General features: G+C 43.7%; 1 protein-coding gene across 7 annotated transcripts in view; it reads left to right on the forward strand.

The window, feature by feature from the left end:
- The window catches only part of LYN (LYN proto-oncogene, Src family tyrosine kinase), a 139126-nt gene extending 112615 nt beyond the window's left edge, over positions 1 to 26511 (forward strand). For 5 of the 7 annotated variants that reach the window (XM_023190165.3, XM_023190167.2, XM_023190170.2 and 2 more), the window contains 3 exons: positions 11383 to 11536; positions 14583 to 14714; positions 24659 to 26505. In XM_023190165.3, the coding sequence (XP_023045933.1) occupies positions 11383 to 11536; positions 14583 to 14714; positions 24659 to 24861 (489 nt within the window). In that variant the 3' untranslated portion in view covers positions 24862 to 26505. Of the gene's footprint in view, positions 1 to 11382; positions 11537 to 14582; positions 14715 to 24658 lie in introns of all 7 variants that reach the window. The other 2 variants (XM_023190172.3, XM_023190171.3) reach the window with 1 other exon arrangement.
- Positions 26512 to 26753: the final 242 nt, after the last annotated feature.

Below are 26753 nucleotides of genomic sequence, written 5' to 3' on the forward strand. Positions count from 1 at the left end.
TTGTTATGTTGTCCAGGCTGTTCTGAACTCAAGAGATCTTTCCTGCATGTCCTCATAAAGCATTGGGGTTACAGGTGGGAGCTGCCATATTCAGCCTAAGTTGACCACTTTTTAAATTATCTCGTTTTCTTATTTCTTTTTGCCTCCTTTTTTTCCACTGCCAACTTGGTGAGCATTGTATTTTTAGAATAGAATAAAAAGAATCTTTTCTTGCCAGGTGCAGTGGCTTATGCCTGTAATTTCAGCACTTTGGGAGGCCAAGGCAGGCAGATCGCCTGAGATCAGGAGTTTGAGACCACACTGGGGAACATGATGAAACCCCGTCTCTACTAAAATACAAAAAATTAGCTGGGTGTGGTAGCGCGTAGGTCCCAACTACTGGGGAGGCTGAGGCACAAGAATTGCTTAAGCCCCAGAGGCAGAGGTTACAGTGAGCCAAAATCGGATCAGGCCACTGCACTTCAGCTTGGGCTACAGAGTGAGACTTCATCTAAAAAATAACAAAATTATATATATATATATATATATATATATGTATTCTGTTTATTTTTTTTTATTTTTTTATTTTCAGACAGAGTCTCACTCTGTTGCCCAGGCTGGAGTGCAGTGGTACAATCTTGTCTTGCAACCTCCGCCTCCTGGGTTCAAGCCGCAGCTGCCTGAATAGCTGGGGTTATGGGTGCCTGCCACCACACCTAGCTAAGTTTTGTATTTTAGTGGAGACAGGGTTTCACCGCATTGGCCCTCGAACTTCTAGCCTCAGGTGATCCACCCACCTCAGCCTCCCAAAGTGCTGGGATTACAGGCATGAGCTACCATGGCCGGCTCAAATCTTTCTTTTTAAAGGAAGGAACCAGTGTGGATGAATGCTTAAGAGCACAGACTCTTAAGCCTGGACCAGCCAGGCTCAGGTTGGAATTCTGACCTTTCTAGGGAAATTGTAACCTCTCCAAGACTCAGCTTCATCCTTATTACTATGAATAGAACCTACTTTATGGGCTTGTTTTAATGATTAACATGCCTAGCAAGTGCCTGGGCAAGTAGTAGCTAATACATGGTAGCTATCATCATCATCATCAAAGTATAGATTTCACTATTTCTTAGCAGTTATACTTGGAAGAGGAGACTATTATGAAAACCAAATAAAGCTAAAATAAAATTTCCAAGAAATTTTGATCCCAAAAATGTAGAGTACAAACAATAATGCATGAGCTCTCTGCTACATCCCTTTCCTCCATCCAAATTATGGATTGAAGATTAGAGGGATCTAGTGTTGGGGAATCAATGAATATTAACAAGTAGAAAAGTGTTTCTGTGACAACTGTTGAGAGGTATAAAACAAATGCTGTCATATTTGCAATACAGACAAGATGTGTTCTTAAACTTTCTTTTAGCTAACTCCCTGGTGTGTGTGTGTTTACATTCTATTTTCTGTTGCTATTAAATGGTCTTTTTAGGTCAGTTTTGGATTGACTCCAGGGGCTTCCTGTTACAAAAAATCCTTTGGAGAGACTGTAGGTTTTACTCAATTGCTACTTATTTTTCAGTTCCAACTTATTAATATTGTTATTTTATAGGTTTTCTAGGGCTTTTGAACATCATTAATCATGTGAATTCTTTTTCTCAAGCATAGGAAGACAATACATCCTTAGAGAGTAAGGCAAACAGTGCCTACTAAAACAGGTAAAGCACCAGGAAAATCAGATCTTCATTTTTCCTACTTTTTGACAGGTTTCTCATTTAATTTTTCTCACTGCTTGTCTAGATGACAAATGTTTTCCAGGCAGCCGGTTCTAAGATAGGTTGCATTTTCAGTTCCAGTTTCTCATTTAAGCTGGAATTTCCTGGGGGTAGATTTTAGCTTTGCTTGAGAGATCACATTCAGCCCCTCAGTAAGGTTCCTTTGATCCCTTTTTTCCCTCAGTCATCTGACAGAAATGGGGGTTCTTCTCATTAAAGTGGGGGGGAAAAAAAAAAAACCTCACCGAACAAGATAGCCTTGCTTGTCTTTGCCAATTTCTCAAAAAGCAATAGTAATTAGGATGAACAGAAGAGCACTAAAGCAAGATTTCCAGAGTGAGGTCATCCACACAACACTTCATTATTTGTCCAAAGCATTGCTCATGTTCTCTGGTGGTAGCAGCCGGGTATGTGTGCTGAGCAAACAGTCTACAGGGCACATGCCCAGCAAGGCTGGTGATGGCTCAGAGCCTGCGCCTCGGGTGGGAGAGAGCTTGCTGGAAGCCGGTTTCACTGTGTGGGGTGCTGGGGTTGACAGATTTCTCACTGGGCCTTTGAGAAAAGCAGGAAAAGATGAATGACCTGGATGGTCATCACTAGGAAGCTACTAGGCAGGGGCATTATTTGAGCTCTGCTTGGGTTTGTAAAACATAATTGAGATTTCCCTCTCCATCAAATCTGCATAAAAGAAGTCCATCTGATATATTACCTAGGGCCTTGGTGGTTAGGAATTTCCCATTTCTGTCATGGCCACAGGCAACCCCCTTCTCAGTGGGTGTGTTTGATGACACAAAGCCACAGTCCTTCATGAGGGAGAGCCCAGTTGCCTTTTCTCGAGGCGGTCCAGGCAGGTGCATGTGGATGGGGCTTGTTGAGCCTACTCACATGGGCACTCCCCATTCAGGAAATAGCAACTTGGACTTTCTGCTTTAACATTGTTAGAGGAGAGGGAATTTAAATGAGTGCATTCCACTCAAATGTTTTCTAAAACTTTGGTCTGATTTAACCAGACCAAAAACTATCTGAGATAGGTCTCAATCAATTTAGAGGTTTATTTTGCCAAGGTTGAGGACCATGGCTCATGACACAGCCACCAGAGATCCTAGGAACATGTGTCCAGGGTGGCTGGGATACAGCTTGATCTTACACATTTTAGGGAGACAGAGGTTATAAGCAAAGACATAAATCAGTACACATAAGGTGTACATTGGTTCAGCCCAGGAAGGCGGGACGTCTTGAAGCTGGCAGGGGAGGCTGCCAGGCCTTAGGTGGATTCAAAAATCTCCTGATTAGCCAGGCACAGTGGCTCATGCCTGTAATCCCAGTACTTCGGGAGGCTGAGGTGGGTGGATCACCTGAGGTCAGGAGTTTGAGACCAGCCTGGCCAACGTGGCAAAACACTGTCTCTACTAAAAATATAAAAATTAGCCAGGCATGGTGGTGGGCAACTGTAATCCCAGCTACTCAGGAGGCTGAGACAGGAGAATCTCTTGAACCCAGGAGGTGGAGGTTGCAGTGAGCTGAGACCGTGCCACTGCGCTCCAGCCTGGGTGATAGAGCGAGACTCTGCCTCAAAAAAAAAAAAAAAAAAAAAATTCCTAGTTGTCCATTGGTTGGAGGAGTTAAGCTTTGTCTGAAGAGTTGTAGTAAGCTTGGGTTAAGGTATAGGAAGTGGTGATTGTAGAAGCAAAGGTTCTTGTTATGTAGATGAAGCCTTCAGGTAGCAGACCTCAGAGAGAACAGATGTGAATGTCTCTTATGGGACCTTAAAAGATGTCAGTTAAATCTCTCCTGGATCAGGAAAAGACCTGGAAAGGGAATGGGATTCTCTACAGAGTATGAATTTCCCCCGTAAGTGATGACTTTGCAGGGCCATTTTAAAATATGTCAAAGAAATATATATTAAGGTAAAATAATTTGATCTTCTTTAGAACCTGTTATCTGTCATGTGATGATATACTGAAGTCTGGTTGGAATTTAGTGTCTTATTGCTACAAAGAGTCTGTTCTATCAGTCTCAGGATCTCTATTTTCATGTAAATGCTGGTCATTGATGTCTACATTCCAAAAGGAAGAAGGGCACAATGAGTCATGTCCAATTCCCCCTTCTCATCATGGCCTGAACTAGTTTTTCAGGTTTCTTTGAAATCCCCTGGGCCAAAAGGAGGATCTACCCAGTTGGTTTAAGAGGCTTAGAGTTTTAATTTTGGTTTACATATTTTGAACATCGTACCCTGGGGAAAAGTTATTTGCAAAGTAAATAGGACTCTGAATTTTGTATTCTGTCCCCACCCTGCCCAGCATAAGTGTTTGTCTATGTAAGTGTGTCTGTGTGTGTGTGAAATCATACTAGAGATATGAATATACCAACAAATAGAGACACGCTGGCAGCACTACCATGTCGACTTAAGCAACTGTGTCCCTAGTGACCTCTGAGATGCTGATTGGGGTCTGAGGTCTATCCCTGTTCCCACTCTGCCACCAACTCTGACAGCTGGGTTGCCTCCACCTGGAGGAAGTGGCACCTTTTCTCACCTGCTGTGGCCCCAAGGGTGTCTCTGTTGAAGGGTTGACACTTCCTGTTTCACACCAGCAGTAGGGGAGAAAGTCCTGCCCCTTTGGGGTCAGAACGTTGGGTAAGACCTTACTTCTCTCTTTCTCTGGTCCACGTGTGCCTCTAGCTGCCTCAAAGACCTGACTTGTGGAAGGCATCCGTTCAGCTGATTGGCAGTGGAGGAAGAGGCAGACACTTGGTTATTAACTCCTTTTCTTCTCATTGTACATTAGAAAGGCCATTCTGGATGACTGGAAACCTATCTATCCAGCCAAACAAGATAAGGCTGCCTGTTAACTCAGTAAACATTATTATTAATATGTTCTGTGTACCTAGACTTTTCATTGTGTACAAGATACCAAGAATTTCACCAGACCCCCCCACCCCCAGGATTTGCTCTCTGACCCAGTAGTTCTGTGCCTCCTCCCAGGACAGCAATGGTCTCAGCATGGTCTTCTGTGTCATTTGCTTCAGGCACAGGCATTTTCAGGAAATAGTTGCCTTGCTCCACACTCAGAGTTTTGGTCATAGTGCACCCCCACAGGCTCCCTTATCCCTGTGCTCAGTAAACTGCTTTTTAAAAATGAAAATGAAAAACACAGAAACAGCAAAGGTAGAAAATACCATCATATGTTTTCACTGAAGGCAAAAAAAGGAACTAAAAAATGTGCGTTGGCCATGCTATTTGAGCCAAAGAGCATGCGAAACATCAGCACATCTCAGCTTAAGTCAAGGGTACGGAAACCTCACTGACATCGTCTCTTTACATGATTAGTCTCATTCTTGGTAATGGGGATGCTTTTTATTTCAGATTTCCAGTAGCTTCACACATCAACTTTCTAAGACAGTTAGACATCAGCACCAGATGAAAGAGGCAGTTTAAATTAGTTCTTTGGTGTCAGCAGGTGGTTCAGAAAGTTGGGATTTTCTTGTCTTTGTTCACCCCTGGGCCTGACCTTATGATGAAGAGAATCACATAGCCTAGGATGAAGAGAATCTCCTCATTTGGTTTAGAACCAAAAGATTGTATCGGTTTCCCAAGCCCTGTGAGTAATAGCTGCAGGCCCAGAGCCATGATAGGGAGGGAGAGGAGCTGGGGCCTGACACTGTATCCCCTGCCTCCAAGCCATGAGGCCCACAGAGTCCTGACCTAAGTTGCAGGAAAAATAAGCTCGAACCATGTGTTCCAAACTGTTGATGGGCTAGGAATTCTTCCAAGGTGTTTCGAGAACCTTCCTCACCTGCCCCTTCCCTCACCTCATCTCCACATGGAGCTTCCTCCTCCTTGGCCTAGGCTCCTTATGCTGGCTCTACATATCTTAATCCTTCTTTCATTAAGTTGAGTTGCATTCGGACTTTCTCTCCAACCATTACGAGGGTAACAGTCCACCTCTGAGGTTGCTCAAAGGCAACATGTTGAGACTAAGATTTTATTGCAATCCTAAAATAGCTTAAGCTTTCAAGCCTATGATCTAGTGCTATGCTTCTCAAACTCTAAGCTCTGGAGGCTGGGAAATCCAAGATCAAGGCACCAGTAGATACAGTGCCTGGCAAGGTAATTCTTTCTGTGTCCTTACATGGAAGAAGGTGGAAGGGCAAAAAAATGGTCAAACTCTGTGTGAAGCCTCTTTTATAAGGGCCTTAATCTAATTCATAAGGGAGGATCTCTCATGACCCAATCACCTCCTAAAGGCTCCACCTGATAATGCGATTGCATTGGAGATTAAGTTTCAACATGAATTTGGAGGGACACGTTCAGACCATAGCATCATGCATTTGCAGTCGGAGTAAGATTACCCCCAAGGGAGCAAAAGTTGATCCCTTTGGGGGTGAGAAAATCTTAGATATTACAATAGTTTGTGGCCCTCCAAAGTTCATACCTACCTAATACAATCTTCTTTCCTCATACTTAATTTCTCCTGTTAAGGATGCCTTAACTTAAAATTTTAATTTTAATTCAGTAATTCTTCCTGGAGGAATGATAATGGAAAAAAAGTTTGAGAAACAATGTTCTAGACAGAGACAACCTAAACAAAGCTTTGCATGTACTTCCTGAAATGGGAACCAGAACTTGGCCTGGGGAGAGCTTGTGATTCCCTTTCTGAGGGGTGAAATTTGGACTTAACAGCAATGAGAGGAAACCTCGGAAGTCTCTTTTTATCTTCTCAGAGAAGAAGTACTTTCTCAATGAAGTCTTTGGGTTCCAGAAGCACTTAGTTAACTCTTGGTACTGAGCTCTCTTGTGGGTCTGACATTCTGGAGTGTGGTGTTAGGAACGTGGACTTGGAGGTCAGACACACCTGGTGTAAATGGGAGCATTCCCCTTCAATCTGTGGCTTTCAACTGGTTCTTTAATGTCTCAAAGCCTCATTTGCATCTGTACAATGGAAGTAAAACCTACCTGGTCAATTTGCTATTAAGATGAAACATGAATTGAGTGTAAAGGATGTGAAGCAGTGTTTGGTGTTCAATTAGTGGGGGGGAAATGGTGGTTATCAATATCCATCTACCTACCCACCTACGTATCATCGTCATCTTAGTAAAATGTCTGTGGGCAAAAAACAACCAAACAGCCTTCTGAATCAAACACATCCTCTTCTCATCAAGCATGACCAACTCTATGTAACTCCCACAGAAGTCAGGCTTTCCAACCTGCTGGAACAATAGGAAGTGGGAGTCCCTGGGGACAGCTGAGCCTTGGTTTATATATTTATGTGACAGCTCTTTCTGCAGTGCTGAACGCTACATGGCCCTGGAAGAGGAAGAAGGTATTCCATGAAAAGTTGACCCTACATTCAATTAGCCAAAGGAGTCTCCGATTTCTTCCTGCTGTTTGAAATAGAGCTGGATTTACTTTAGCTGTAGTAAATAGACCGACTTCAACAACAACAATTAAGGTTTTTAAAAAAAGAAACCAAGGAAGAACAATACACAAAGACCAGGGAAAGAATAAAGAGAATGAATTAATTTTATGTAAGAGGAGAGTTGTGATATTTATGATCTGAAAAGCAAATCATATCTGAGAGCTTTTATTTTGCTCCCATATTCATTATTTATTCTACTTGGCTAATGCTATTGTTTCTAATCTTACTTTGGTGAAAGCTTTTATTACCGTTTAGAATCTGAGCTCCTTAAAGCACTCTGGCATGGAAAAGAAGGCCAAAATACACTAGGCTTGTTGCAAGTCTGTTATTATTTCTGAGAATCATTTTTTAAAAAGCACTCAGATTTATGCAAATACGGGATGTGAGTAGGTGTGACAAAAGCCTTACTAACAAGTCCCTGGAGTGCTTTTTGTAATGAGTTGATCATCAAAATCTGTTTCCGAGAAGGAGAGCCATGTGTGTCCTTGCTGCTGTGTGGGAGGCTGGGTCCCTGCCACCGCACCCACCTGTGTGGCCAATCAACAGCCTTGGGAGAGGGGCCAGCACAAGGTTCCTGGTTGCTACTGTCAACTGCGGTTTCAGGCCCAATTTGGGACTTCAGCCAGCTTTGGCTTCTTTGGGTTCTTGGCCTAGTTTATATATAATTATTGGAATGTTAGGTAGATAAGTGTCTAAGAACTAAGAATTTTTAAAGGCTGCACTACCACGGAGTGGAGTCAGGAGGCTGGGACAGAGTCAGCTGTGACTGCTCAATTGCTGCTGTCTCATCTGGGCTCCCATAACCAACTCTGGTCTGTTTGAGCCAGGCATGGTGGCTCTATCGCCAAAAGCCTACTTGGTTATAATCATACACTCGTTTCTTTCACACATGCTCAGCCTGATCTTCGCTCTCCACTTTTCCCATTGTTACTGGCTCTTTCTAACAAGTCTTGTTGAACTTGGGTTACCAGCAGAGAAAAGGAAACAGAGGCAGGGCTCCTCTCTCCCAGCCGCCACCAAAATTGCCACCCTGTGTCATCCATTTCAGTAGTGCCCACTCTAGAAGGAGCTATCCTGAACTTCCTGACGCCCTCACCATGCCACTCCCTGCTGTTTCTGGGCAGCAGAGGCTTCCCAGAGCAAGTCAGACTCAGAGGAGCTCTGCCCTTACCAGATTGTCACCACTGCCCACCTTCTGTTGACTTCCCAAAGAGGCTGTTTGAATCTTTTCCAGGGTCAGGTAAAAGTTGTGCATCTCCCCAGTGCTCAGAGTTTGTGACAGTTGGGAGAAAGGCAGGGGACACGAGGTCACTACTCTCCTAACCTGCCCTGTCCTTTTCCTGCTATCCGTGTGGTTTCTGCTCTGCTCAGCCCCTGTCCTACTTCTCAAGTTCCTCATGAAATCAAGCCTCCTGCTGTGCTCAGTGCCGGGATGCGGGAATGCGCATGCCCTACACCTTCCTTGGATTCATGTTCCTGCAGAAATTGTGGACAAGTAGTCAGGTGAGGAGCAGGGAGCCCTGGGGGCGCACGCACACCTGGCAGGAGAGGGTGTGCCAGGCATGGCTTCTGGGAGAAGTGAAATCTCAGCTGAGACAGGCAGACTGCTTAGATCGGGTGAAAGGGGCAGGGAGGGAATGAACGTTCCACACAGAGGCAGGGGGTGTAGAAGCACAAAGGAGGGGGTCATGGTGAGGAAGTGGAAGGTTGAGCGGGGGCCGGGTCATACAGGGCCTTGGCAGCAGTGCAAAGGAGCTTGGACCACATTCTTTGTTTCCACTCAGAAGTGAAATACTGGACTGAACAGTCTTTGAGACGGATGTAGGCCACGCTGATTATTTTACTTGAGATTTTTGTGACCATGAGAATGTCATCTGCCAAATCCCTGCAGTAGTGGGCTAACAAGATAGTATTCTGGTCATACAAAAACCCCAGTCCATTTCCCTAAGGACTTACTTTGTCTCTGATAAGAGGTTTGGTGACAAGTTTGAAGGTTCCAATGTGTACAAGTGAGAATAGAAAAGATAGTTTCAGCCCTGGAGGTGTTTATCGACTGGCCAACATGACAACACTGAGAGCATTAAACAGCATAAAAATAATGACAAAGCTATGATCAGCAGCTGCAGATGGTTTTTGTACACATTGACCATCTAGGGCAAGTAAAGGGGAGTTCAGGGAAGGCCCACGGGGCAGAAGGTGAGGCCAGGGATTGGCCTAGAGGGGAAGGAAAGGCAGACCCAGTACTAAGGAGCTAATCTTTTGCTAAGCAACGTGGTCTGAACTGGCTGCCTGAATTGCTTGATAACCAGGGATGCTGTTGCAGATGACTGGGGAAAGTCAGATCCTCCAAGCTGAGCCATCTGCAATTCAAGGTAGAATCTGGCAGAATACATTCATTCCTGTGTGAAAAGTTCGAATCAGAGTTTTCTCTAACTGCTTACCAGATACACTCCTACTTGGCTTTCTTTCCTTCTTGCCCTTTTTCTTGCTTCTTACTTCCCTCCCTTCCTTCTCTCTCCTTTCTTATTTCCTTCCTTCATTTCCTTGTTCCTTCCTTCTTTCCTTGCTTGCTTTCTTCCATCCTTCCTTCCCTGCTTCCTTTACTTTATTCCTTTCTTCTCCTTAACATTATAATTTGGTAATGTCTTCCTTAAAAACCTGACTTTGGAACGATACTACACTTTCTATTCAGCAACGAGTAGTAGTTTTGCCTCCCTATGTTATTGTTGTGTTTAAATCCTGGATGCTTTCCTGCTGTCATACTTTGTCATGAGAGTGAATCTTGCTGGGCATGGTGGCTCATGCCTGTAATTTCAGCACTTTGGGAGGCTGAGGCGAGTAGATCACCTGAGGCCAGGAGTTCGAGACCAGTCTGGTGAAACCCCATCTCTATTAAAAATACAAAAATTAGCCAGGTGTGGTGGCACATGCCTGTAATCCCAGCTACTCGGGAGGCTGAGTCAGGAGAATTACTTGAACCTAGGAAGCTGGAGGTTGCAGTGAGTTGATATACCGTGACTGCACTCCAGCCTGGGGGACACAGTGAGACGGTCTCAAAAAAAAAAAAAAAAAGAGCGAATCTTTGTGATTATCCTGGAGGGAATACGCAGAGAGAACTTGGAGAACCAGTTCCATGGGCTGTTGATTAACCTGACAGAAAGGACATCCTGTTCTTGATAACTTAATAATTTATTTGTATTAGCATGTCACTTTCTCCAACTCTATTTTTAGAGTCGGTTCAGGCTGCCATAATAAAATTCCATAGACTGGGTGGCTTAAACAAGAGACATTTATTTCCCACAGTTCTGGGAGCAAGGAAAGCCCTGGCAGGTTTCGTGTCTGATGAGGGGCCATTTCCTGGTTCATAGATGGCACCATATAGCTGTGTCCTCACATGGTGGAAGGGGCAAGGCAGCTCTCTGGGGTCTCTTTTGCAAGGGCACTAATGCCATTTGTGAGGGCTTCACTATCATGATCTAATCACCTGCCAGGGCCTTACCTCCTAATAACTATTGCCCCGGGGTCAGGATTGCAACATTTGAACTTTGGGGTAGGGGGCAGGGAATGGGACACAAACATTCAGACTGTACTATCAGTTTTCTGATTTGAAAAACTGGCGCCGGGCGCAGTGGCTCAAGCCTGTAATCCCAGCATTTTGGGAGGCCGAGACGGGCAGATCACGAGGTCAGGAGATCGAGACCATCCCGGCTAACACGGTGAAACCCCGTCTCTACTAAAAAAATACAAAAAATTAGCCGGGCGAGGTGACGGGCGCCTGTAGTCCCAGCTACTCGGGAGGCTGAGGCGAAAGAATGGCCTAAACCTGGGAGGCGGAGCTTGCAGTGAGCTGAGATCCGGCCACTGCACTCCAGCCTGGGCGACAGAGCGAAACTCCGTCTCAAAAAAACAAACAAACAAACAAACAAACAAAAAAACTGGCATAATGACATCTATATATCTACATGGATGAATTTAGCAGGGTCTTAAAAAGATTCTTCACACATTAGAAAATGTTAAGACTTGTTGCTAAGTTTTTTTTTTTTTTTAAGGATGACCGTTATTGGAGATTTGGCGGGAGTGGTCATTTATTTTAGAAAGGGCTCAAATGGTGATTGCCATTACCATAAAAAGATTTCAGGAATTCATAAGTTTTCTGGTTTTCCTTGATGGCCCTTTCCAGTCACCTACCCTACATATGAAAATGAGAGCCTATTTCTGTTTTCAGATTGCAGAGGGAATGGCGTACATCGAGCGGAAGAACTACATTCACCGGGACCTGCGAGCAGCTAATGTCCTCGTCTCCGAGTCACTCATGTGCAAAATTGCAGATTTTGGCCTTGCTAGAGTAATTGAAGATAATGAGTACACAGCAAGGGAAGGTATGTTCCAGTAACGATCTTTAGATGTTTTATTATTGTGTTTTATTTTGTTTCTGTCTGTTTTTGACAAAGCAATTGCAATAGTCATCATTAAGAAAAACTTGTTTGGTACAACATTTAAGCTGTACCATAATTGTCTGCTTATGGTTCTATTCTAATAGTTTCTAGAAGGTACTCTCTTGAATAACTCCACATGATACTTTTGTTAGGCTTACAAATGCTATCAGTTGTATTTCAGTTAAGCAATGCAAAACACAAATAGATTCAGCAAGATCAAGATTCTTGTTTATTTTACATTGTTAAAGTTTTCACTCAAAGAATGAATATATGGGGCTGTGGAGAAAATACTTATAACATTAATTATATGTTCTTTATTCCAGCCTTTTAATTACAAATTAAAACATGAACATTATCATACACACAGAACTAAATATAATGCAAAAAATCTACTTCTTTATTTTCCCACATTCTGTATTATATATGGGAATCAAAAATGCACAGAGAGGCCTAAGTTCCCCAGCCTGTGGCACACTGTCCGGGGGCCGAGCACGGTCGGAACTGCACAGGCCTTTCTTGGGCTAGGATTGCCCATGTGGTTATGACTGAGGATTCTTATGCTCTCACCCATGAGAGCTGAGCCAATATTTTTGCAGTGCTCACTCTCTTCTGGAAGAAACAAGCACTTTCTTGAAATTCCTAAACATTGCTGAACAAGGATTATTATTATTTTATTTTATTTTTTTGAGACAGAGTTTCACTCTTGTTGCCCGGGCTGGAGTGCAATGGTGTGATCTCGGCTCACTGCAACCTCTGCATCCTGGGTTCAAGGGATTCTTCTGCCTCAGCTTTCCGAGTAGCTGGGATTACAGGTGTGCACCACCACATCTGGATAATTTTGTATTTTCAGTGGGGGGAGGTTTCCATGTTGGTCAGGCTGGTCTTGAACTCCCGACCTCAGGTGATCCACCTGCCTCAGCCTCCCAAGTGCTGGGATTACAAGTGTGAGCCACTGCACCCGGCAAGGTTATTATTTTTTTTTAATGACATGTTTGTTATTTCTGGAAGAGGTAATAAGCAGATTGATTTGATTTGTTGAACATCTGCTTCCATCATGTGTAGGATGGTTCCCCTTCTGCCTCAAGCATATGTTCTTGAACGTGGATTAACTTATCCTTGACCTTAACGATTATCTCTAGCAAAAAGGCAGGCAAAGGAGAATGATCTAAAGAAAAGGAGTTAAAAAAATAATAGCTAAGGCCAGGTGCGGTGACTCACGCCTGTAATCCCAGCACTTTAGGAGGCCGAGACCGGCGGATCACGAGGTCAGGAGATCGAGGCCATCCTGGCTAATACGGTGAAACCCCGTCTCTACTAGAAATACAAATAATTAGCCGGGTGTGATGGTGGGCACCTGTAGTCCCAACTACTTGGTCAGCTGAGGCAGGAGAATGGCATGAACCTGGAGGCAGAGCTTGCAGTGAGCAGAGATTGCTCTACTGCACTCCAGCCTGGGCGACAGAGCGAGCCTCCATCTCAAAAAATAAAAATAAAAAATAATAATAGCTAAAATGTATTGAGCATTTATGATGTGTAAATGGGCTTTTCATACATTATTTCATTTATCTTTACAATAATCCCATATGATAGATGTTAATATTATCATCACTATTCCCACCTTACAGAGGAGGAAACAGAGAGATTCTGCAACTTTTTGAGGTCCAACAGTAAGTGACAGAGCTAAGATTCAAAGCCAGGAAATCTAACTTCAAAGTATCTGAACTAGAATTGATTACACTGGTTTTATTGAATTTAACAAGCTGAGAGTTTCACAAAAATAACTGTTCTCAGGCAAAGACCATGGCTCAGTGCAGAGCGCATGTTCTAGATCTAACAGCATCCTCTTCCTGGCATATCTCAGGATGACAATAATGATGCTTACCTTCATTGGTAAGTACCATTCATTGGTACCTTCATTACCATACTTGATTGGTGTTTACACTGTGCCAAGCCCACAGATCAACCCATTTAATCCTCACAGAAACCTAGGAAGGTTTTGTTGTTTCCTCAGTTTACACATGGGAGCACCAAAGCTGCACAAAGACAGCAAGTGACTTGCCAGGATCACACCAAGCAGAAAACAGCAGATACGGGATTCAAACCAGGGCTGTGGGGTGCCCAAGCCAAGCTCCAGCCATGGTCCTGCCTGCTGTCTCTGCACACTGCTGCTCCAGGCAGGCAGGGGGTAATGCAGAAGTATGTGTCATTGCCTCGCATACAACAGACACCCAGGAGATTCTCTACTGTCCTTACTGTTCTTACTCCAATTTCTAATTTGTGTTGGGGACCAAAAAAATTTTAAGCAAAGGCATAATAAAGGCAAAAAAAATTTTTTAAGTGGTAGGTAGAAGCCCCTAGCCTCCCAGGGTGCCAGAGTAACAGCCTGTGCCTGAGTCCCTGCCTTCCTCAAGGGGACCCTGCATGCCCCCTTGGGCTGGGTCTGCCTGTCCCCGGTCTGTTGGCCTCACCAGCTCCTTGTGAGAAATGTAGTTTCATCACGAGCTCATTCTGTATTTTATACTATGTGTATGTGTTACTTATTCAAAATAAATAATTGAAAGTTTAAAAAAAGGAAATCAAAAGAAGAAAGAATGGTCTGGGTGCAGTGGCTCACACCTGTAATCCCAACACTTTGGGAGGTCAAGGCGTGCGGATCAACTGAGGTCAGGAGTTGAAGACCAGCCTGGCCAACATGGTGAAACCCCGTCTCTACTAAAAATACAAAAACTAGCTGGCCGTGGTGGCAGGTGCCTGTAACCCCAGCTACTTGGGACACTAAGGCAGGAGCATTGCTTGAACCTAGGAGGTGGAGGTTGCAGTGAGCCGAGATCACACCATTATATTCCAGCCTGGGTGACAAGAGTGAAACGCCACCTCAAAAAAAAAAAAAAAGAAAAAGAAAAAGAAAAGAAAGTGTGGGGTCACATGTTCATGACTTTTTTGTTTACGCTTAAATACCCAAGTAAGAACCACATATCTTCTTCCTTAGGTGCTAAGTTCCCTATTAAGTGGACGGCTCCAGAAGCAATCAACTTTGGATGTTTCACTATTAAGTCTGATGTGTGGTCCTTTGGAATCCTCCTATATGAAATCGTCACCTATGGGAAAATTCCCTACCCAGGTATGGTTTACTTAGCTATTTACAATCAAGCGGTATAAATGAGAAACAGTCAGGTTGCATGAAGGCATTAAAAAGTAATAATAACTTCATCTACCCGATAGCAAAGAATAAGCGCTTTGAGCCAGAACTTGATTGTCATGGGCCGGGAGTAGTGGCTCACACCTGTAATCCCAGCACTTTGGGAGGCCAAGGCAGGCGGATCACCTGAGTTCAGGAGTCTGAGACCAGCCTGACCAACATGGAGAAACCCCGTCTCTACTAAAAGTACAAAATTAGCCAGGCATGGTGGCGCACGCCTGTAATCCCAGCTACTCGGGAGGCTGAGGCAGGAGAAATGCTTGAACCCGGGAGGTGGAGATTGTAGTGAGCTGAGATCGTGCCATTGTACTCCAGCCTTGGCAATAGAGTGAGACTCCGTCTCAAAAAAAAAAAAAGACTTGATTTTTATTTCCACTATCTTTAGCATAAATTGTTCTAAAAGTGCTTAGACACTTCTTTGCCTTCTTATTTTATTGAGTGTGTGTTCTTTTTCTGCACTGATTAATTCCACCACATACTAGAATATTCCCGGGATGGTTGTTGGTATTGAGATGAGGATGGATAGACACAGAGGCTCCTCCAAGGCAGTCCCCCTGACGGAGGAGGAAACCCACGTGGAGACGAGGATTTCCAATGCTTCACAGTTGGTTTTGTAATAAGTGCCCTGGAGTCTCTCTCTCTTCAGGAAATAACCACCTTTGTTTATCAGTGCGAGGCCCTTCTGCTCTTTAACATACTGGTATCAGTGAGGGCATCATTCAGTATTTATTTCCAGATTCCTAACACCTGAAGCCTGCAGAGCCAGATTCTGTCCATCCCTCCCTTTTTCCATGGTCTGTGCTGGCATGGTTAAGAAGAGGGATTTCGGCCAGGTGCGGTGGCACACACCTGTAATCCCAGCACTTTGGAAGGCCGAGATGGGTGAATCATGAGGTCAGGAGTTCGAGACCAGCCTGGCCAACATGGTGAAACCCCGTCACTACTAAAAATACAAAAAATCAGCTGGGCGTAGTGTTGGGCACCTGTAACCCCAGCTACTCAGGAGACTGAGTCAGGAGAATCACTTGAACCCGGGAGGCCAAGGTTGCAGTGAGCTGCGATCACTGTCTGCCCTGGCGACAGAGTAAGACGCCGTTTCAAAAAAAAATAAAAAACAAAAAAACCAAGAAGAGGGATTTCTCCCAGAGCTTTCATATTTTCATTCATGTTTGACTATTAACAAAATATTTGCATGAGGGGAATTTAAAATTAAGTTTTTAATATTTAAATCATTCTCCTATTCAAAAAATATTTGAGTATGCTAGGCACTCTCAGCTGCTAGGATGCCGTGGTATCTGCCCATGTCCTTCAGAGTGAATGTTGTAGTGGGGAGAGACTGATGGTTGTCAAACACACAGCAGCCTGTAGGATGGTGAGAGTGGTGTGGAGCCTGCATGGAATAGCTTAGGGATTGGCAAGTACTCACAGAAGGGGGTAGGGAGCTGCTGGTTTTATTCCATGGTCCTGGCAGCAGCAGGGACTCAGAGATGTGAGGGAGGGAGCCTTGGGCTCTCTGAGGTCTGCATGTCCCCATGGGGAGAGCAGCCAGAGCATGGACTTGACCAACAGGAGCAGGAGGCCGGCATGGTTTGGGCCTCTGTGAGTATTAGATGGATGGATGGGTGAATGAATGAATGAATGAATGACTCACCTAGGCCATTTGATCTCTAGACAGTCAATGGATGAGAAAGCAGAAGGCTATGGAGCTGAGGGTTAGAGTGGCTCATGGAGAGACTTAGTGGCCATGTAAGAGCAGCCCCTCTTACTCTGCTGAGATGCAAGCCAGGCAAGGCTTTTAGACAAAGCAACCACACAGTCTGCATGCTCCCGTCACTACTGCTGCATGTGGGGATGAGCCACAGAGAAACTGGGGCAGGGACCAGCTGGCAGCTGAAAGCCTTTAGGTGGTGTCTGCCTGCACAGTGGACCGGCTGTCCCAGGAAATCCCTTTAGTGCCAGCATTTCATCTTCCAGCTGCTCTAGACACTGAGGTTAATGAATTAATATTGCTGCAAAATAGGAAACATATTTCTAATCAGCCCTGATGTCTGATGTTACATATCTCTATCTCCATCTATGCCTACATCTCTTTCTATAATCTGCCTGTAGAGAAAGATTATATAGTCAGATTAGGTATATAATCTGACACCTGATAAAATAAGCGTATAATCTCATAAAAGAATGTTCTGTGATATGTGTGGTGTGCTGCATGTGACGTGCCGCCATGGCCCCTGAGGCTTGAGAAGGTGATTGAACCCCTCGCTGGTGGCAAAGCTGCTCTGAGCCCCAGATCCGTGTGCCTCTCAAGACCCCTCAGCTGATGTGAGCAATGCCCAGGATTTGGAAATATTTGGGGTGAAAAGTCATTTTTAAAAAAAAGGACCAGCCAGGCAGGCGGCTCACACGTGTAATCCTAGCATTTTGGGAGGCTAAGGCAGGTGGATCACCTGAGGTCAGGAGTTCAAGACCAGCCTGGCCAACATGGCAAAACCCCATCTCTACTAAAAATATAAAAATTAGGCCGGGCGCTGTGGCTCATGCCTGTAATCCCAGCACTTTGGGAGGCTAAGGTGGGCGGATCACAAGGTCAGGAGGTCGAGACCATCCTGGCTAATATGGTGAAACCCCATCTCTACTAAAAATACAAAAAATTAGCCAGGGGTGGTGGCAGGCGCCTGTAGTCCTAGCTACTCCTCAGGAGGCTGAGGCAAGAGAATGGCATGAACCTGGGAGGTGGAGCTTGCAGTGAGCTGAGATTGCACCACTGCACTCCAGCCTGGGTGACAGAGTGAGACTCTGTCTCAAAAAAAAATAAAAATAAATAAATAACTAAAAATAAAAATTAGCCAGGCGTGGTGGCACACGCCTGTAATCCCAGCTACTCGGGAGGCTGAGGAAGGAGAATCACTTGAACCCAGGAGGTAGAGGTTGCAGTGAGCCAAGATCGCGCCACTGCACTCTAGCCTACGTGATGGGAGCGAGACTCCATCTCAAAAATAAGATAATAAAAAAAGAACCAGTATAAAAATGGTCAGAATCACAAAAATATATTTCTCTCTATATGGAAGAACCCACCAGAATCCATCGACTGGTCTGTTCCCTGATTGGCTTGTCCCTGGAAGGACTGGGAATGTGAGATGTCTTGAGGAGATCTGGATCAGTAAATTTTTTAGGCACGAGAGTTGTATGTTACAAGGGCCTCTACCATTAGGTTTATAAACATAAGCAATCCTATTTACTTCATATAAGAGGACTTAATTCATAGAGAGCATAGAAATTGGTAAACATTGCCAAAACATGCCATTTTCCACACTATTATAAAACTGTGTATGGGAGAGAATCCACTGATTAATGAAATTATCTGAAAGTATTTTCTTTACCCAGTAAACTGCTGGCTATGTTTTGTTTGTTTTTAAAGTACTTTAGAAGCTATACAGGCCCGGTGTGGTGGCTGATGCCTGTATTCCCAACTTGGGTGGATCACTTGAGGCCAGGAGTTCGAGACCAGCCTGGACAACATGGCAAAACCCTGTCTCTACGAAAAATACAAAAAAATTTAGCCTCGCGTGGTGGCCAACGCCTGTAATCCTAGCTACTTGAGAGGTTGAGGCAGAGAATCGCTTGAATGCTTGAACCCAGGAGACAGAGGCTGTAGTGAGGCAAGAAGCGCCACTATGCTCCAGCCTGAGCGACAAAGCAAGACTCTGTCTCAAAAAAAAAAGAAGAAGAAGCCATATCATATACTTAGCTTTGTAAAATAAAAAGGAAATAAAAGAAAGCAGGGAAAACAAAAAAGAAAAAAGAAAGTCACATACAAAGCAAACACATTTAGAGGAGAAAGAAAGACTAATATAATATACCAAAATGTTGTTAACCTTGGGTCAAGAGATAATAGGTTATATTAATTTTCTTCTTGATGAATTTCTGAAATTTCTAATTTTTTTACAATGATATTTTTATTAAATATTTTATTCTTATCTAAGTAATATATGCACTTTTAAAAAGTAGTACAGAAAGACTTTTTTTTTTTTTTTTTTTGAGACAGTCTCGCTCTGTCACCCAGGCTGGAGTGCAGTGGTGCGATCTTGGCTCACTGCAACCTCCACCTCCTGGGTTCAAACAATCCTCCTGCCTCAACCTCCCGAGTCACTGGGACTACAGGTGTGCACCACCACGCCCAGCTAATTTTTGTATTTTTAGTAGAGACGGGGTTTCACCATATTGGCCAGGCTGGTCTTGAACTCCTGACCTCAGGTGATCCACCCACCTCATCCCATCTGCAGGGATTACAGGCATGGGCCACCGCACCTGGTCACAAAAAGACTTCTAATGAAAAATTGCCCCACACCTGCGGGTGCTCCTCAAAGGAATCTACTTTCAGGAATTTTGATTCCTTATTCTAGCATTTGCTGCATATAGTTCTAAATATTCTACTCATAACTTTTATCTCTTAAGTTTTTTCCACTTATTATTAGATAAGAATATGGCCACATACTTTTATTTTTCATTTATTTGTTTATTTGACAGGGTCTTGCTCTGTCACCTGGGCTGGAGTGCAGTGGCGTGATAATAGCTCACTGCAGCCTTTAACTCCTGGGCTCAAGTTATCCTCCCGCCTAAGCCTCCTGAGTAGCTAGGACTACAGGCACATGCCACAACACCCAGCTAATTTATAAATTTTTTGTAGAGACAGGGTCTGGTTTCTAACTCCTGGGTCAAGTGATCCTCCCTCCTCAACCTCCCAAAGTGCTGGAATTACAGGGGTGAGCCACCATGCCTGGCCAGCCACATGGTGTTAAATTCAAGAGATACAAAGAGGTATAAGCTGAAAGGTCCTCCACTCTATTCCCAGCCACACGATTCTCTCCCCATAGGCAACCAGTGTTCTCAGTTTCTACTCTAGAGACATCCTATAAGGGGAGTCATACAGTTTTGCCCTAGTGTCTGGTTTATTTCACTCAGCATAACCCTCAAGGTCCATGAATGGTGTGGTCCATGTCTTCAGCCTTTCTCCTCACTCCTGGTCTTCCATACCATGCTTTCCCCACCTCCACTTGGGCCCAGCATTCCCTGCATGAAGCTTCTCCATTGTTTCTTCCAGCATTCACCTGGGCACTGCCAAGTGGGCTCCAGGTACTGCCCTGCCCTCAGCACTGGCCTCCCTCCCTCGTGGTGTGTGCTGGCCACACAGTGTGCGCCTTCCCGGGGTGAGTTGGGATGGGCCACCTTGCCTGTTGTCAGTGCCCCTCTCTGCAGGCATGTTGGTTGCACTTTCTTCCTCTTGGCTCAGACCACTTCTTCCTCTGGCTGCCAGGTGTCTCTTAGCATCATCAGAGATGGAGTTTAAGTTTCTATTTCTTGTTCTCTTTTTTGTTTTGGGATGAATTACAGTTAAAAAAAAAAAGTGGGGAGGAGGCAAAAGATCTTTACTTCATTATCTTAAAACCAAAACTATGATTATATTTCTCTATAAATTTTATACAGAAAAAAAGAGGGGTCTGGCTGGGCATGGTGGCTCATGCCTGTAATCCCAGCACTTTGGGAGGCCGAAGCAGGTGGATTTCTTGAGGCCAGGAATTTGAGACCAGCCCGGATAACATAGCAAGACCCCGCCTCTACAAAATAATTTAAAAATTACCGGGGTATGGTGGTATGCACCTGTAGTCTCAGCAACTCAGGAGGCTGAGGTGGGAGGATCACCAAGCCCAGGGAGTTTGAGGCTGCAGTGAGCTATGATCGCACCATGTACTCCAGTCTGGGCAACAGAGTGAGACCCTGTCTCAAAAAAAGGGTGGGGGTGTCTTGTTGGGTTTGAAAGCGAAAGGTTTGAAAGTGAAAAAATTTTCTGAAGCATCATGTCTTTTCTGGCTGTTTCTGACCGGATATATCTAGCATCTTAATGCCAGCTGAATGAGAATCAAAAAATTTGTCCTGCCACAAACACTCACCGTGATCACAAGCAAAACTCAGAAAATAATAATAGTAATAATAATTTGCCCTTTTGAAAGGAGTGTGATTGGGTGGGAGACTGTAGTCCCAGGGTATCTGGCTCTTCCTGATACACACATGCAGGGGCCCTGTGTGACTGAAGATTGTCATAGTTTGTAGTGCAGCTGGGCTCCTCCCTGTCGCTAGCTGTCTGTTCCTTTTCTCTGCTGTGCCACATTTTTCTCTTTCTTCTGCTCCTTTACCAACTTGTAGTCTCTGCTGATTTCTACCCACTCCAGATGCCACCCCCTGCTCCCCACCACCTCCTTCTAGTGAGGACACTGTCCCGACTGGGCTGTGTGTCATTTGAGGACAACGCTCTGTCTTAACTATCTCTGCATGTCTCAGAGCTCAGTGCTAGTTCATGACCCACAGTGAGCACTCAGTAAGTGCTTGTCGAAAAGAGGAAGGATGGCGAGTGAAACTGTGTTCCTTCTAAGGAGATCACCAGCCAATGGGTGTTTACTTTCTTTAACTTAGCAACAGGCCGACGCCAACTATCACATGTAATCTTAGGGTCTGGTCGAGGTCCCTCTCCTCTTCTATTTCTTTCTTTCACAAGACTTGTCATTTAATAGCAGATGTCATTTGTTGCTTTACTTGTACATAAAAAGATAGGCTGCAGATTCCATTCTTCCAATTCTTCTTATGAAGTCGAATTCCCCGAACAGGGTGGAGCATGTCCAGCGTTTACCAGTATCATCGAGAGTCCTTCAGAGCTAGGAGAACATACTGAAACCAGGAAGAAAAAAGCCTGCTGTTGGGCTAGGGTGACCTAGAAAGCTTTATCTTCTGCTGTGGCTGCATTCTGACCTTTTATGCAAATGAGGTTTCTCCAGGAAGGAAGTGTAAGGGATACTCCAAACTGAGTTTGCAGGTCCAGTTGCTATTTATATTATACTGGATGTTAGTCCTCCCACCATAATCCCAGAATTTCACCCAAGAAAGTAGATGTATACACAGATCTTTCTTCTGAAATTTATCCAAGTGAGCTTGGCTAGTTAAAAGAGCCAGAGCAATGCTGAGGCCGTATCATTTTACAGAGACTACAACTTCCAAATAAAGAGGATAATACAAATCTGTCTGTGGCTTTGAGCAATGAGAATCAAATGAAGTCTTTTAGTTAGAAAATTCTAGTCACACAAATATTTGAAGATAGACTCAGAATTAGACTCAAGAAAATTGATTCGCTGTATAAATAATTCTCAAGAGATCTGAATCATTATAAAGTTTGTGTGGATCTTTCACTTTCAAAAACAAGGGGTCTTCCAAGACAGAAATGATCATGTCTTCTTTCAGGGGTTTAAATTCAGGAAAGGTCACTGTGTCCTTAGATGAAAAAAGGTAAGTTAAAGGCAGAGGATCTCAAAGTTCACTGGCCATAAGGCATTGTGAGAAGTACACAGAAACCTACCCTGTATATAAAGCAAATGTTTCATAAAACCATATTGACCTTTCCTACATGCAGTGCTTTCTGACCTTTTCTGTTTTATTCTGTTATAATTCATTTTTTAAAATACTGGTAGTTGGCTGGATGAGGTGGCTCCCGCTTTTAATCCAGCACTTTGGGAGGCCAAGATGGGTAGATCACTTGAGGTCGGGAGTTTGAGACTAGCCTGGCCAACATGGTGAAACCCTGTCTCTACTAAAAATATGAAAATTAGCCTGGCATAGTAGTGGGCACCTGTAATCCCAGCTACTTGGGAGGCTGAGGCAGGAGAATCACTTGAACCTGGGAGGCGGAGGTTGCGGTGAGCCGAGATCTTGCCACTGCATTCCAGCCTGGGTGAAAGAGGGAGACTGCCTAAAAAAAAAAAAACTAGTAGTACCCTAAAAAAATCAATTTGTTGATCCCAAATTGTTGATCCCAAATGCAGATAGTGCTGTACAATTTGGAAAACACTGATTACAGAATACATTCAAAACAAGGTTCTGTTTCAAATCTGGTAAAAACCATTTCCCCTAAAGCTGCCACTTATTTTGAATCCTTCCAGTGACCACGGATGGTAAAATACACAGCTTTGAAGAAGAGAGAGCTATGGAAAGGAAATTAGTTGTGAGGAATGGAGCCCCTTTCATGTGCCAGAAATTGTATATACTTTGCATGAAATACAGTCTTCTCTAGAGAAGTTCACATCCTACAGAACAGGGTATCCACAAAATATGCAAAACATACAGGTGTGGATAGGTACTGCTAGATAAGGATATAATTAAAGGATTGGTCCCCTTTGTCATGCAGGAAAATGTTATTATTATAATCTTTTTTACCCCTTAAGGCTATTCTCAGGATCAAAGATTGACAGTTCAGTTTCTGAATTACTCTGAGACATTTGACCACATTAAAAAATCCTCTATTACCAGGCCTTTTGCAGAGCTCTAGAGGAGTAATGAGCACCTTACTTCTCTCCTGGAGGTCAAGAATATGCAAATCCAGAGTCAGAGTGAGCTGTCACTCTGGCCACGTACTGCAGATTGGAACAGTTAACTGTGTCTGTGAAGTAGCTCCACCTGAGACTATGATTGGGGTTCAGTTTTCCTCCTCAATTAATATCTTACTCTTAAAAGACAGTGACATCCACAAGATATGTAGCACAAACTACAGACAAGTGTCCTTCAGATTAACTGAACCATCATTATTTTCCAGATTAATCCCTAAGTTTTTAACTATTTGGCAAGCATGTAATCAACTGGTCGGGCTGACTTAAGGATGTTGACTTTAAGTAAATGAAAATACCAATTATTAAATGAAAAGCCAATTTTTGAAAAATGTCTGTATAAGATAATATATGGTAAAATTATTTTTTTTTTAATAAATACACTACAGGTTGAAGCTGAAAGAATGCTACCCCCAAACGTAATTAAAGTTGAGAGTTAGGATTGAATTTAGGTGACTTAATGTGAAATGTCAGGCAAGTCCAATGTCGTTTTGTTATTAAAGAGAACTTGGCTGTGGCTCCTACTTAACAAATTTTGGCAAACTGAATGCTGTCTTGATCCCCTCCATACTAAAACTTATTTATTAAGTTGCTTGCAGAAATTTCCTTAGCTTCTATATTAGTTGGCAAGGGCTGCCATAACAATACAACACACTGGGTATTTTAAACAACAGACATTTATTTTTCCAGGGTTCTGGAGTTTCAAAGTCCAAGGTCTAGGTGCTGGCCGGGTTGGTTTCTCCCGAGGCCTCTCTTCTGGACTTTTAGATGGCCGCCTTCTCCCTGTGTCTTCACATGGCCTTTCCCCTGTACTAGTCTGTGTTCTAATCTCCTCTTATAAGAATATTAGTCATATTGGATTAAGACCCACCCAAATGGCCTTATTTTATTTTATTTATTTTTGAGACGGAGTTTTGCTCTTGTTGCCCAGGCTGGAGTACAATGGCACGATCTCGGCTCACCGCAACCTCCGCCTCCTGGGTTCAAGGGATTCTCCTGCCTCAGCCTTCCCTAGTAGCCGGGATTACAGGCATGCGCCACCACGCCCAGCTAATTTTGTGTTCTTTAGTAGAGATGGGGTTTCTCCATGTTGGTCAGGCTGGTCTCAAACTCCCAACTTCAGGTGATCCCCTCACCTCAGCCTCCCAGAGTGCTGAGATTACAGGCATGAGCTACCGCGCCCGGCCCTCATTTTAACTTAGTTACCTCTATGAAGGCCTTATCTCTAAATATGGTGCAGTCAATTCTGAGGTGTACTGAGGGTTAGGACTTCAACCTATGAATTTTGGGAGGATGCCGTGCAACCCCTAACAGCCTCAGTAAAGCTTGTTTCAATCACGGTTGCAGGATGTGAGGAGCAAAAAACCACTGCAGTACTTGACCCTCTGCCAGGTTTCTAAACGGCATGGTTTTTTGTTTTTGTTTTTGTTTTTCCCACCCTAGGGAGAACTAATGCCGACGTGATGACTGCCCTGTCCCAGGGCTACAGGATGCCCCGTGTGGAGAACTGCCCAGATGAGCTCTATGACATTATGAAAATGTGCTGGAAAGAAAAGGCAGAGGAGAGACCAACATTTGATTACTTACAGAGCGTCCTGGATGATTTCTACACAGCCACGGAAGGGCAGTACCAGCAGCAGCCTTAGAGCACAGGGAAACCCGTCCGTCTGGCAGGGGTGGCTGCCTCATTTAGAGAGGAAAAGTAACCATCACTGGTTGCACGTGTTATTTCATGTGCTGGGATCCTTCTTCTGCCTTCTGCCGTGCCTGGATCCTGAAATAGAGGCTAAATTACAAATAGAGGCTAAATTACTCAGGAAGAACACCCTCTACATGGGAAAGTATTCTGTACTCTTAGATGGATGCTTCACCCAGTTGCAACTTGGACTTGTCCTCCGCAGCTGGTAATCTTACTCTCCTTGACAACGTCTGAGTGCAGCCTTTTGAGAAGAAAACACCTATTCCCTCCAAAAAATACACCCAGCTAGCTCTGTGTTTACAAATGGACATAGGACTCAAAGTTTCAGAGACCATTGCAATGAATCCCCAATAATATCAGAACTAAACTCATTTATAAAGCTAAAATAACCAGATACATAGCATGACATTTCTTTGTATTTTTCTCTATGCTTTGGCTTACTTGTTTAAAAAAAAAAAAAATTACTAATCCAACCTGTTAGATTTTGCAGGTGAAGTCAGCAGCTTAAAAATGTCTTTTCCAGATTTCAATGTTGTTTTTTTTTTCCTACCTCCCAAAATCTGAGACTGTTAAACATTTTTCTTCCATGAACACTGCTCAGACCTGCTAGACATGCCACAGGAGTGGCGTGCACATCTCTGTCTCTTCCAGCAGGAAGAGCCCGTGAGCACACACAGCTACTGTGCTGTCCAGTGTGCACCCAAGGGCACCGGGCTCACCTGGACCTCCCAGGAAAGGGAGAAGAACCTCAGAAACTGCTCTGTGTTTAGAAGGAATATTTTTAAGGGTCCAGCTTTTTCATTTCCACAATTTCCTATATCCAGATTTGTTTTGACAGTGTAGTTTGGAAGAACTAAGATTCTAATCTCTGAAGAACCTTATAGGGCCTTCTAAAACATAAGAGTTTCCTTTGTTGCTTCAAAGATTTGAACATTATGTTAAAGATCAAGTATTAATTTTAGTTGTACTCTAGAAAGTTAAAGTGCCACATTTGGGGCTATTTTTATGATTCAGCAATCTTTTCTAAATTGTGTAGCATGTGTATGAGACTATTTATACCCAAGGATATGAAGGAACGTAAGTGACTAGGAGGCTCTAGTGAGCCATGGTGGCAGGAGGTTCAAGCGGTTTTGTTTACTAAGTTTTTCTCCTGTAAGCTTTGAATGGAAACTTCTGTATCACATTATGTGTTTCACTTATGCTGTCGTGTACATACCTAATATTTCTATTTTTGATTTTATTTTAATACACCTCGTCCAATAACATCTCAAGCTTTTTATTTGTGTTTACATTTTCAGCTGCGGTCAGTGTAAAAACTGGTCATCAGCTGGGGGTGGGGTGGGGTGGTTAGAAGTGATTCAGTAGAGCTACATGCTTTAAACTTGCCCAAGTTCTACCTCCTTCCTTTGAGCATTTCAGATTGGAGAACCAAGGAGTTGATCACCTCAACGCCTGAACATCCATTTATGGGGGCCAGATAGAATTTGTTTTCAAATAGGCTTAACAGGCATCATTAAAATTTCATTCTGTGTGTTTTGTTTAGGCTTGAGGTGCTTAGAAGATGGGATAAAATATTCTACTTTTCTCTAAATTTTAACTTCATTTCCTATGTGATTTTTTTAAAATGTCCTTTCTAAAATATTCTAAAATTATTGATTCACAAGTGCCATGTTCACAACGATAGAATATTATCATTACATGTCTGCACAGTTGGTCTCTCTGGATTCATGGTGGTAAGTTTTCTGTGTACACCCCCTGCTCACATTTTATTGCAGAACCACAAGTATTACCCAATATGTTACATGGAGTGGAACTATACAGAATCCCTAAGGCAAAAAG

The sequence above is a fragment of the Piliocolobus tephrosceles genome, chromosome 7 (assembly GCF_002776525.5).
Source record: "Piliocolobus tephrosceles isolate RC106 chromosome 7, ASM277652v3, whole genome shotgun sequence".
Classification (NCBI taxonomy): domain Eukaryota; kingdom Metazoa; phylum Chordata; class Mammalia; order Primates; family Cercopithecidae; genus Piliocolobus; species Piliocolobus tephrosceles.